Source organism: Lepidochelys kempii, chromosome 2 (genome assembly GCF_965140265.1).
Source record: "Lepidochelys kempii isolate rLepKem1 chromosome 2, rLepKem1.hap2, whole genome shotgun sequence".
NCBI classification, from domain to species: domain Eukaryota; kingdom Metazoa; phylum Chordata; order Testudines; family Cheloniidae; genus Lepidochelys; species Lepidochelys kempii.
In genome coordinates, this window is record NC_133257.1 from 155732513 (window position 1) to 155745994 (window position 13482).

The 13482-nt window shown below is 42.5% G+C and overlaps 1 protein-coding gene across 6 annotated transcripts in view; it reads right to left on the reverse strand.

The window, feature by feature from the left end:
- INVS (inversin) overlaps positions 1-13482 on the reverse strand; it is a 210353-nt gene that overhangs the window by 66760 nt on the left and 130111 nt on the right. For 5 of the 6 annotated variants that reach the window (XM_073332511.1, XM_073332510.1, XM_073332508.1 and 2 more), the window contains 2 exons: positions 13095-13204; positions 3829-4000 (listed from right to left, as the gene is read on the reverse strand). In XM_073332511.1, the coding sequence (XP_073188612.1) occupies positions 3829-4000; positions 13095-13204 (282 nt within the window). The remainder of the gene's footprint in view (positions 1-3828; positions 4001-13094; positions 13205-13482) is intronic. The other variant, XM_073332513.1, reaches the window with a different exon arrangement.

Consider the following 13482-nt stretch of genomic DNA (forward strand, 5'->3'; position numbering starts at 1 on the left):
TAAAGTGGTAATGGATGTAGCTTGTAAAGACAAAGTCATTCGATTTAAGGTTAATTAGGCTTATGCCTTTTTTTTTCCTTCTTGGGGTATATCTTTGCTGCAGAGTTAACCAAGACGGATCACTCAAGTTAGCCTCACCTGAGTATGAGTGGCCACACTATACAGCCACACTTAAATGCATTCACACTGGTGCTGCGCTCACTTGTATGAAGCTTTAGGACTTCTGGGGGGTATATCCCATGCTTATTAGCGGTGCTTTAAGCTGAGCCGTTCTATGATTCTTTTTCAGTCAACTGTGGAAGAATTTCTCTTGGCACAGAGGGGGACTTGTGGGAAGGCATGGAAGGACTATCAGCACTTGAGTGGTTTAGCCTGGGTCCTCACTGAAAAGTGGGTGGAATACCAATCTGAGTGTATGCAACACCTGGGCTTTAGCCTATTATACCCCAGGACAGGACAGCTAGCCTGGGTGCAAAGTATCACCACCACACTTGGGTGAGAGGGTTTTGCGTGTAGACAAGAGACAGGTTAGGGGCAACCACGCAAGGAAGAGCCCGAGTGAACTTTGCAGTGAAGACATGTCATATATGAGGGCCTGAGACTGTCTTAACTTGAGTTAATTCTGCAGTGACGTACCCTTAAATTAACTATTCTCAAGTTAGCTTGACTGCGAGTGGCCATGTTATAAAATAACACTTGAGCTACACAGAGTGGTTGGATTACTGCACAGTGACTATATTAATAGCACAGAGAGATTGTGCTAACAGCTGATGAATGATTCAAGCTTTGCTTACATCTGATGATGGACCCTCCAACTTAAGTTAAAGGTATAGGACTCAAGGTAGGGGAAACATTCAAGTTATAACTTGAATTAACTCTGCAGTGAAGACAAGCCCTGAAAGGTTTTTAAAAAGAGGTTTTCTATATAAAAATTTAGGAGTTCTCGATTCTTACTCTACGTATTGACTGGTGAAGTATTAAGGAAATGGAATGTGATCAACCAAGAAGGAAAGAAATATTTTTACTCAAACGCTCTGTTAACACTTATCCAGTATAAATACAAGGGAAAAAAGCTCTCTTGGGAATTCAATTCCCCACACGGTAACTAATAGAACATTCTAATATACACCTCTACATCATCCAAGTCCTTCCAACAGCAATAATAGATGAGATGGGGGGAAAATAATCTGAACAAACCCTGAAAGCCAATCAACCAAAAAATCATAACCAAACCCCTCCTCCAACGAAAAGTTTTCAGACATAAACCCATTTTTCTCTTTTCCAAGCCATCTTTAAATAACCAAGTTCTGTGACTTCAGCATGAGTATTAAAAATATCATAGTCCTCTGCTTAAGAGGAGCAATCTACCACAAGGTCCAGGTCCAAAATTCCTCTCCCCTCACATTCTGCTATGCACAGATTGTCTGACTGGCTGTCACCCCACTATCTCCTACATGTCACTGGTACATCTGTGTTTATATGTGGATAGTTTGTAAAGCACTTTGGAATCCTTTGAGATGAAAAGTGCCGGATAAATATAATAGCAGCATATTATCGTTACAAAATGGTATGACTTTTTCTATTGAATGAGATTGAATTCAGTTGCTATGAGAACCATAACTTTGAACTTCATGACTTTGTGTGATTTAATTCTGAACAACTGTGCTAGTTTCATTAAGCTTTTTGCATTGACTAGATAATAGGATGTAAAAGACCTGTTGGGTTACCACATTTAACCTCTAGCATTGGCACAATGTATAGTACATTAATCCTACTAATATTATATGAATCCTATTTATGATTTTCATGCTGATGACTCAACTACTTCACTGGATGGTTTATTATATTACCTACAAGTTTTCTTCAGCTACTGAGAAATGTTTATCTATATTCAAGATGAAATGTTTCTATTTTTAGTAGGGTTGTTGATTAATCGCAGTTAACTCACGTGATTAACTCAAAAACGTAATTGTGATTAAAAAAATTAATCACAATTAATCGCAGTTTTAATCGCGCTGTTACATAACAGAATACCAATTGAAATGTATTAAATATTTTGGATGTTTTCCTACATTTTTAAATATATTGATTTCAATTACAACACAGTATATAAAGTCAACAGTGCTCACTTAATATTTTTTACTACAAATATTTGCACTGAAAAAATGGCAAACAAATGAAAGAGTATTTTTCAATTCACCTCACACAAGTGCTGTAGTGCAATCTCTTTGTCATAAAAGAGCAACTTACAAATGTAGATTTTTTTAGTTACATAACTGCTCTCAAAAACAAAACAATGTAAACCTTTAGAGCCTTCAAGTCCCCTCAGTCCTAATTCTTGTTCAGCCAATCATTAAGACAAACAAGTTTGTTTACATTTATGGGAGATAATGCTGTCCGCTTTTTATTTCCAACGTCTCCTGAAAGTGAGAACAGGCATTTGCATGGCACTTTGGTAGCTAGTATTGCAAGGTATTTACATGCCAGTTATGCTAAACATTCGTATGCCCCTTCATGCTTCGGCCACCATTCCAGAGACTTCATGCTTCTATGCTGATGATGCTTGTTAAAAAAATAATGCATTAATTAAATTTGTGACTGAACTTCTTGGGGAAGAATGGTATGTCTCCTACTCGGTTTAACCCACATTTTGCCATATATTTCATGTTATAGTAGTCTCGGATGATGACCCAGCACGTTGTTCTTTTTAAGAACACTTCGCTGCAGATTTGACAAAACACAAAAAAGGTACCAATGTGAGATTTCTAAAGGTATCTACAGCACTCAACCCAAGGTTTTAGAATCTGAAGTGCCTTCCAAAAGTCTGAGAGGGATGAGGTGTAGAGCATGCTTTCAGGAGGCTTAAAAGAGCAGCACTCTTATGTGGAAATTACAGAACCCGAACCACCAAAAAAGAAAATCAACCTTTCTGCTGGTGGCAACTGACTCAGACGATGAAAATGAACATGCTGTGGTCTGCACTTCTTTGGATGATTATCGAGCAGAACCTGTAATCAGCATAGATGCATGTCCTCTGGAACGGTGGTTGAAGCAAGAGAGGACATATGAATCTTTAGTGCAGCTGGCACATAAATATCTTGCAACGCTGGATACAACAGTGCCATGCGATTGCCTGTTCTCACTTTCAGGTGATATTGTAAACAAGAAGTGGGCAACATTATCTCCTGCAAATGTAAACAAACTTGTTTGGCTTATTTCAGAGTAGCAGCCGTGTTAGTCTGTATTCGCAAAAAGAAAAGGAGTACTTGTGGCACCTTAGAGACTAACCAATTTATTTGAGCATAAGCTTTCGTGAGCTACAGCTCACTTCATCGGATTCATTCAGTGCAAAATACAGTGGGGAGATTTATATACGTAGAGAACATGAAAAAATGGGTGTTACCATACACACTAATGAGAGTGATCATTTAAGGTGAGCTATTACTAGCAGGAGAGCGGGGACCTTCTGTAATGATAATCAAGGTGGGCCATCTTTTTTAATCGTGCAATTAATCGCGATTAATTTTAACTGCTTGACAGAAAGCATCTCCTGTCTAATATTAATGTTTATTTAATATTTGCATAGTGTAATATCTCCTTTTTCTCAGTTGGTTCTCAAATAGAAGAACTGCTCTAATCTGCACAAAAAATGGTTGTTCTCTCCCCATACTGAAGACCCTGGGACTGCTAATGTGCAAAGTTAAGCCCATGCATAAATGTTTGTAGGATTTACTTATGTGTATAAAATTACTAATGACTGTTTCTAGCAGGTTTTTTTTAAACCAAATGCAAGCATCTAATAGCTCTTTACTGTAAAGCAAGCCTTACCTGTGCCAGCATATTTATCTGCCATGTTGATATCAATGTCCAATTTTAAATTCAGCATAGTCCTGATGACATCATCACTGCCTTTCCCAGCTGCCCACATAAAGGATGTTCTTCCCTCAAGATCTGAGTCATCTTTCACAGAGGGATGTTTCAAAAATACTTCAACTGTTTCCTGCAGAAAAACTTCACTGAGTAAGAATGCCATTGAAATTAACATAAAAAGAGTCTGTAATGACAGAAGAAACTATTGTTTTGCTTAGCAGTTTTTGCTTAAGAAGCAAAACAAGGCTTCATTTTTCCTTTTTAAGATTATATACAATATGTCTCATAACAACATTTCTGGCTTGTAATATCATCACTTGTATCATGTTGGAGAATTCTCAACCCTGATCATTGTGTTATTCTCTTACTATGCCTATTTCTTGTTTATAACACCCATGGCTATGTCACAAGTTATGAATACACTGGTCTTATTCTGATTTCACTTCTTACTTTTCTGTAACTTATAATCACTGTGAGGGAAATGATGGGATAACATTACTAGAAATAACCATCTTGACAAACAGCAGAAACAATGCAAGAAAAAAATCCTCTTTTTTTTCAAATTTGGATACGACTTCACATGAATAGAATTTCCTTTTTCAAAGACCACTAAGTGATCCTATAACAGTTTCACTGTATGATAGGTAACATCTTTAGAGACAAAACCACTATTTCTAACAGTCAATAAAACAATCAGATTATTAAATTACTAAAATATATTAAATCAGAAAGATGAGAAAAGTCATTACAGCTTAACCCAGGCTTCCATTGTGTAATCGACACACTAGACTTCCTCTTTAAATCAAAGAAAAAAACTCCTCCACCTCTTCCTCAGGTGATGCTTTGGTTTTAAGCTGTCAATGATATAAGACCTTTCTAATCCACCTCCCAGCATCACTGATTCCATTACAGTTTCTAAAATAGCTAATTATAAGAAAAAGAAACAAAACAGTCCAAAACACAGAAGATTTACCCTTCCCAGCCCTCTAGGCTAGGTACACGTGCTCTGAGCTCACAGGACCCCACCAGCCGAAAGCCAGCAAGTTATATTATTCCTACAGCCAGGTCTACACTTCCACTTACTTAAGTATAATTTACATTGCTCAGGGGTGTGAATAAGCCACCACTGAGTGACGCAAGTTACACCAACCTAAGCGCCGGTATGGACAGCGCTATGTGATGGATAGACCTTCTCCAGCCAACGTAGCTACCACCTCTGGCAGAGGTGGATTTATTATACTGACAGGAGAGCTCTCTCCTGTTGGCATAGAGCGTCTTCACCATAAGCGCTATAGCAGCACAGCTGCATCAGTGCAGCTGTGCCGATGTATCGCTTCTAGTGTAGACTAGCCCTAGGTCAAACGTAAGTGGATCAGCTCAATATTGGAATAACTGGGAGAAATTGAATAGACTGAGGGTCAGACTACATGGTTGAATGGTACCTTCTGATCTTAAATTCTATGAATTTATGAATCTAACTTGCAGAACAAGAAGGCCTACTTTCCAAATAAACCCACTCATTTAACCTGATGCTGGTTCTATAGTTAACGTCTATAGTAAAGGAAGGGGCAGTAAGGTTTCTTTCAAAGCATCAGTTTGGGAGAGGGAACTTAAGGAAAAAAATAAATGTTAATAGGTACCTCTGTGGAAATAATTCGAGAAAGTTTGCATTCAATGAATTTATCAAAGCGTGCCAAGCTCAGGACAGTCAGGAATGGGTCTATACTGGTGAGTTCATCTTGATTTCCTGAGCTCTCTGCACAGTGAATAAGCTACTTTTTGAGTTCAACCTAATGTATTCCAGTAGCTCCTGAAACTGGGAAGGAGCTAATGGAGCTGTCTTCTGAAGGGAGGGTTTGTAGCTTGGTAGAAGATGAGATGGGCAGCTTGAACCTGGTTGTCTGTACAGATAACACCAATAGCAACAGAGATCTTTTCTGAAAGGGAACTGTGCTCGCGAAGGGTAAATCATCTCAGGGTATATCTATAGTACGAAATTATTTTGAAATTGTTCTATTCGAATTTTCGGAAGTGATTTTATACATTCGGTCTTGTGTGTCCCTACTAAAGCGTGTGAATTTGGCAGAGTGCGTCCACAAAACCGAGGCTAGCATCGAATGTCGGAGCGGTGCACTGTGGGTAGCTATCCCACAGTTCTCGCAGTCCCCGCCGCCCACTGGAATTCTGGGTTAAGCTCCCAGTGCATGATGGGGCAAAAACATTCTTGCGAGTGTTTCTGGGTGTGTGTCATCAGTTGCTCCTTCCGCCGTGAAAGCTATGGCAGACAATCGTTCCGCACCTTTTTGGCGTGCAGACGCCATCATGCTTGCAGCAGACAGTGCAATACGGTGCACCGCTTCTCTCCTGGTACAATGAATCCACCTTGCATTTCCTCTCGTCTTTCTATGTAATCTATATAAATATCTACTCTTTCTCTTCCTCATCAACCACTTCAGCTGCCAACTCTGCTTGGCCATCGTAAACCGAGCAGCACAGCTTCCGCCGCCAACTCTGCTCTCCCGCTCTTGCCGCACTACTGAGCTTCTCAGTGTTGTCTGTCCTGGGCTCCCGCCTCCATGCAAGCTACAGAAGACAACCATTTCCCAATTTTTTTCGGCTATCATGAACCGAACAGCACCTCTTCCACTGCCATTCTTTTCTCCTACGTTTTGCACCCTTTTTCCAGGAATACCCACGCAGGCGCCATAGGGCGGCAAGCCTGGAGCCCGCTCAGATCTCCACTGCAGTTTTGACCATTGTAAATACCTCGTGCATTATCCAGCAGTATGTGCAGTACCTGCAAAACGGGCGAGGAAGCGATGACAGTGCGATTACGATAGTGATGAGGACATGGACACAGACATTCCTAGAAGCATGGCATGTTGTGATTGGGAGACCATGGTGGTGTTGGACCAAGTTCATGCCTTGGAACGCCGATTCTGGGCCTGGGAAACAAGCACAGACCGTATAGTGTTGCAGGTATGGGATGATTCCCAGTGGCTGCGAAACTTTCGTATCTGTAGGGCCACTTTCATGGAACTTTGTAACTTGCTGTCCCCTGCCCTGAAGTGCAAAGACACCAAAATGAGAGCAGACCTTACAGTTGAGAAGCGAGTGGCCATAGCCCTGCGGAAGCTTGCAATGCCCGACAGCTACCAGTCAGTCAGGAGTGGACAAATCTACTGTGGGGGCTGCTGTGCTGCAAGTAGCCAATGTAATCATTGACCAGCTGGTATCAAGGGTAGTGACTTTGGGAAATGTGCAGACCATTGTGGATGGCTTTAATGTGCTGGGGTTCCCTAACTGCGGCGGGGCGATAGACAGAACGCATATCCCTATCTTGGCCCCAGAACACCGGGGCAGCTAGTACGTAAACCGCAAGGGGTACTTTTCCATGGTGCTGCAAGCACTGGTGGATCACAAGGGACGTTTCACTGACATCAATGTGGAATGGCCGGGAAAGGTGCATGACGCTTGCATCTTCAGGAACACTGGTCTGTTTGAACAGCTGCAGGAAGGGACTTACTTCCCAGACCAGAAAACTACTGCTGGGGATGTTGAAATGCCTATAGTTATCCTTGGGACCCAGCCTACCCCTTAATGCCATGGCTCATGAAGCCATACACAGGCACCCTGGACAGTAGTAAGGAGCAGTTCAACTATAGGCTGAGCAAGTGCAGAATGGTTGTAGAATGTGCTTTTGGACATGTGAAAGCACACTGGTGAAGTTTACTGACTCGGTTAGATCTCAGCACAACCAATATTCCAATTGTAATTGCCGCTTGTTGTGTGTTCCACAATATCTGTGAGAATAAGGGGGAGACGTTTATGGCAAGGTGGGAAGTTGAGGCAACTCGCCTGGCGGCCAATTTTGCACAGCCAGACAAAAGGGCAATTAGAAGAGCGCAGCAGGACGTTCTGTGCATCAGGGAAGCTTTGAAAGACAGTTTCATGACTGGCCAGGGTACAGTGTGACAGTTGTGTTTGTTTCTCTTGAAGTTACCCACCCTCTCTCTATATATATATGAAAGGAAATAAAGTCACAAGTATTTAAAAACCGTTCTTTATTATTTGTCGCACAACACATTGAAAGAAATCAGAAGGTAGACCGGGGGATGGAGGGAGGGTACTGGGGGAGGAGGGAAGGACAAGTCCAGAAACCAAATCAAAATTTCAGACATGCCAGCTTTCTGCTGCTTGTGCAATCCTCTGGGATTGAGTGTGTAGGTCCCCGTAGCCTCCCCCGTGTTTTTGGGTGTCTGGGTGAGGAGGCTATGGAACTTGGGGGGGGAGGGAGGGCGGTTATACAGGTGCTGCAGAGACCGTCTGTGGTTTTGCTGCCTTTCCCGCATTAGATCCACCATACAGTGGAGCATGTCAGTTTGTTCCCCCATGAGCTTGACCATAGCATCCTTCCTGCTCTTATGGCATGCGTCCCTCCTCTCTTCGTGTTCATTTAACGCTTTATGGGACTCTGCAATTGTTTGCGTCCACACATTCAGCTGGTCCCTATCAGTGCGGGAGGACTGCATGAGCGCAGCGAACGTGTCGTCCCAAGTTTGTTTTTCCTGCCTTCTAATCTGGACCAACCTCTGGGATGTAGTAGATAGGGGCCGTGTTGAAACATTTGCACCTGCGGGAGGAGAAAAAGGGAGGGTAGTATTTTAAAAGATACATTTTAGAGAACAAAGGGGACACTTTCTCAGTGAAACAGGCAATTCATCGTACACAGTACGTGTTCTTTCTGTACAAGGTCGCATTTTGCCTGTTATATTGAAGTGCCTGCCACTTTGGTGTGAATAAGCCATCACACGCGGCTGGGCAACAGAATTCAGCTTGCAGGCAGCCATGGTAAGCCCTAGGGGCATGCAGGGTTCTGCTTCTTCTGCATTCATTTCAATGCTCTCAAACCACCAGGCCCCCTTTCCCATAGCAAGCAATGCCTGGGGGGTTTGCCATATAAAAGGAGGGCCTGCAGGCTCTCAGGGATGATTGCTTCACCCCGCCCAACACCCCATGTGGCTCCGATGAGGCTCTAAGCAGGGATGAGCCCTTTAAACTAAACACGAACAGCCCAGCACAGCTGGGTTTCTCCCCACCCCCAGGATCCGATCAGGCTCTCACTCACCAGAAGTGCCTTCTCCAGGGTCTTGGTCCAGGAGCCTGCATTGGGAGTGGGGGGAGGCTATTGGGTCCAGCGTTAAGAATAGTTCCTGGCTAGTGGGGAAAACGGATTCCCCATTTGCTGCTTGTGCACTGTCCTCCTCCTCCTCCTCCTTTTTGTCCTCCAATAACTCATCCTCCTAGCTCCGTGCAACTCCCCCCTTACAGGTGTCCACAGACAGTGGTGGGGTAGTGGTGGTGTCACCCCCCATAATTGCATGCAGCTCATGGTAGAAGTGGCACGTATGGGGCTGTGACCCAGAGCGCCCATTCGCCTCCCTGGCTTTTTGGTATGTTTGCCTGAGCTCCTTGATTTTTGTATGACACTGCTCTGCGTCTCTGGAGTAGTCTCTTTCCGTCATGGCCCTGGAGACTTTAGCATAAGTATTTGCGTTTCTTTTTTTGGAACGTAGTTCTGCCATAACAGATTCATCTCCCCAACATGTGATGAGATCCAGTACCTCCTGTTCGGACCATGCTGGAGCTCGTCTGCAAATCTAGGACTGCGTGATCTCTTGTGATGGTGGACTCTGCGTGGTCGCCTGTGATGGTGGACTGTGCTGATGGTGACGAAACAGGAAATGAAATTCAAAAGGTCCTGGGGCTTTTACCGCCCACCTGGCTAGTGCATCGGAGTTGAGAGTGTTGTCCAGAGCGGTCACAAGGGAGCATTCTGGGATAGCTCCCGGAGGCCAGTAACGTTGAATTGCATTCACAGTACCTGTAACCCGGAACTGCAATCTCGATTTTAGCGCTACTCCACTTGCCGAGGTGGAGTTCAGAAATCGGATTAAAGAGCACTTTAAATAAAAAAAAACCGTTTGGTCTTGTGGACAGAATTGGTTTTATTTCGAATTAACTTGGCTAATTCAGAAATAACCGCGTACTGTAGACCAGGCCTTAGTGCCACCACAGAGCAGGGGCAAGCTGGTAGTGAACAGGGTATTGAATGTATGCATCCCTGAATGAGGCTCGAGAGTCATTCCTCTAAGAACATAAGAATGGCCATACTGTGCCAGACCAATGGTCCACCTAGCCCGGTATTCTGTCCCTGATAGTGCCCAGTGCCAGATGCTTCAGAGGGAATGAACAGAATAGGGCAGTTATTGAGTGATTCATCCCTTGTTCTCCACTCCCAGCACTTAGAGGCTTAGGACACCCAGAGCATGGGGTTTCATTCCTGATCATCTTGACTAATATCTAGTTCTTTTGTGAACCCACTTATAATTTTGGCCTTCACAACATCCCTTGGCAATGAGTTCCACAAGTTGACAGTGGGTTTTGTGAAGTAGTACCTCCTTTTGTTTGTTTTAAACCTGCTTCCTATTAATTTAATTGGGTGACCCCTGGCTCTTGAGTTATATGAAAGGGTAAATAACACTTCCTTATTTACTTTCTCTACGTCATTCATAATTTTTTAGATTTCTATCATAACCTCCCTTAGTCGTTTCTTTTCTAAGTTGTAAAGTCCCAGTCTCTTTAATCTCTCCATACCCTAATAATTTTTGTTGCTTTTCTTTGTACCTTTTCCAATCCTAATATATCTTTTTTGAGATGAGGCGACCCGAACTCAAGTATGTAAGGTGTGGGCATACCACGGATTTAAATAGTGACATTATGATATTTTCTATCATATTATACCTTTCATTATACCCTATCGTACCTTTCCTAGTGGTTCCTAACATTATGTTAGCTTTTTTGACTGCCACTGCACTTTGAGTGGATGTTTTCAGAGAACTATCCACAGTGACTCCAAGATCTCTTTCTTGAGTGGTAACAGCTAATTTAGACCCATCATTTCATATGTATAGTTGGGATTATGTTTTCCCAACGTGCATTATATGTTGCATTTGTCAACTTTGAATTTCATCTGCCATTTTGTTGCCCAATCACCCAGTTTTGTGATACCCTTTGTAACTTTTTGCAGTCTGCTCTGGATTTAACTATCTTGAGTAATTTTGTATCGTCTGCTAATTTTGCCACCTCATGGTTTACCTCTTTTTCCAGATCATGTATGAATATGTTGAATGGTACTGATCCAAGTACACATCAATGGATATTTACCGCTCTGCATTCTGAAAACTGACCATTTATTCTACCCTTTGTTTCTTGACTTTTAACCAGTTACTGATGTATAAGAGGATCTTCTCTCTTATGCCATGACTGCTTACTTTATTCATCCACTTGATCACCCTTATCCACATGTTTGTTGACACTCAAAGAATTCTAAAAGATTGGCGAGGCATGATTTCCCTTTACAAAAGCCATGTTGACTCTTCCCCAACAAATTGTGTTCATTTATATGTTTAACAATTCTGTTCTTTACTACAGTTTCAACCAGTTTGTCTGGTACTGAATTTAGGCTTACTGGCCTGTAATTGACAGAGTCGCCTCTGGATCCTTTTTTAAAAATTGGTGTCACATTAGCTATTCTCTAGTAATCTGGTACAGAAGCTGATTTAAGTGATAGGTTACATATCACAGTTAGCAGTTCTGAAATTTCATATTTGAGTTCCTTCAGAACTCTTCGGTGAATACCATGTGGTCCTGGTGACTTATTGCTGTTTAAATTTATCAATTTATTCCAAAACCTCCTCTAATGACACCTCAATCTGGGACAGTTCCTCAGATTTATCACCTAAAAAGAGTGGAAATCTCCCTCACATCCTCTGCAGTGAAGACCAAGGCAAAGAATTAATTTAGCTTCTCTGCAATAGCCTTATCGTCCTTGAACGCTCCTTTAGCACCTTGATCTTTATTATTACATGCAGTTACCAAGATGTTATGATATAGACTATTGTATTCATGTTTGAAAAAAATTCAAAATCAATATCAATTTTTAATATATATTTTTGATATTAACATTTTGAAATCTATCATCTATATAACACACAATACAGGAAAACTGAATAAAACTTGTGAACACACGTCTGGATACAGATTACTCTACAAACCATTAGAAATCTGTTCTGAGGGCTATCCTATTTCATAGAATCATAGAAGATTAGGATTGGAAGAGACCTCAGGAGGTCATCTAGTCCAACCCCCTACTCAAAGCAGGACCAACACCAACTAAATCATCCCAGCCAGGGTTTTGTCAAGCCAGGCCTTAAAAACCTCTAAGGATGGAGATTCCACCATCTGCCTAGGTAACCCATTCCAGTGCTTCAACACCCTCCTAGGGAAATAGTGTTTCCTAATATCTAACCTAGACCTCTCTCACTGCAACTTGAGACCATTGCTCCTTGTTCTGTCATCTGCCACTACTAAGAACAGCTGAGTTCCGTCCTCTTTGGAACCCCCCTTCAAGTAGTTGAAGGCTGCTATCAAATCTCCACTCACTCTTCTCTTCTGCAGACTAAACAAGCCCTGTTCCCTCAGCCTCTCCTTGTAAGTCATGTGCCCCAGCCCCCTGATCATTTTCGTTGCCCTCCGCTGGACTCTCTCCAATTAGTCCACATCCTTTCAGTAGGGGGGGCCCCAAAACTGGACACAATACTCCAGATGTGACCTCACCAGTGCCGAATAGAGGGGAATAATCACTTCCCTCAATCTGCTGGCAATGCTCCTACTAATGCAGCCCAATAAGCCGTTAGCCTTCCTGGCAACCAGGGCACACTGCTGACTCATATCCAGCTTCTCATTCACTGTAATCCCCAGGTCCTTTTCCACAGAACTACCACTTAGCCAGTCGGTCCCCAGCCTGTAGTGGTGCAAATGATCCTTCCGTCCTCAGTGCAGGACTCTACTCTGTCCTTGTCGAACCTCATCAGATTTCTTTTGGTCCAATCCTCCAATTTGTCTAGGTCACTCTGGACCCTATCCCTACCCTCCAGTGTACCTACTTCTCCCCCCAGCTTAGTATCATCTGCAAACTTGCTGAGGGTGCAATCTATCCCATCATCCAGATAATTAATAAAGATGTTGAACAAAACCGGCCCCAGGACTGACCCCTGGGGCACTCCGCTTGATACATGATAATTATTATTAGACAATAATTTGTATAATCTATGTTATATTTTAAAATACTTTGCTTTATGTTTCAGATATACCATACTTACAGCAAAGTTGCTCTGTGCTGCATAATGTAAGGGTGTTGCCCCTTGGCTATCAGATGGGATTGTTCCAAACTTATTTCTTTCTAACAGGAGATGAACAATCTGTGCATGGCCTGACAAAAGAGCAGAAATTAACATATGAATAACATATGCAGCTGACTAGTTGCTTTGCTCTGAATCTTCTTTCCTACATAAGAAACATTAATAAATGCTGGGACATTCAAATAAAATCATAAGATTTCACATGAGCTTTATGTTGCAATTGTCCAATTTGGCATGCTGTTTTTGCCAATGGTGCTCTAGTTTCACTGTTCCTTCTTCCCTCATCTTTTGCAGGCCACCAGGGAACCATGATGGCCTGGGGAAATGAAACTGCGGAAAAGGCCATTTA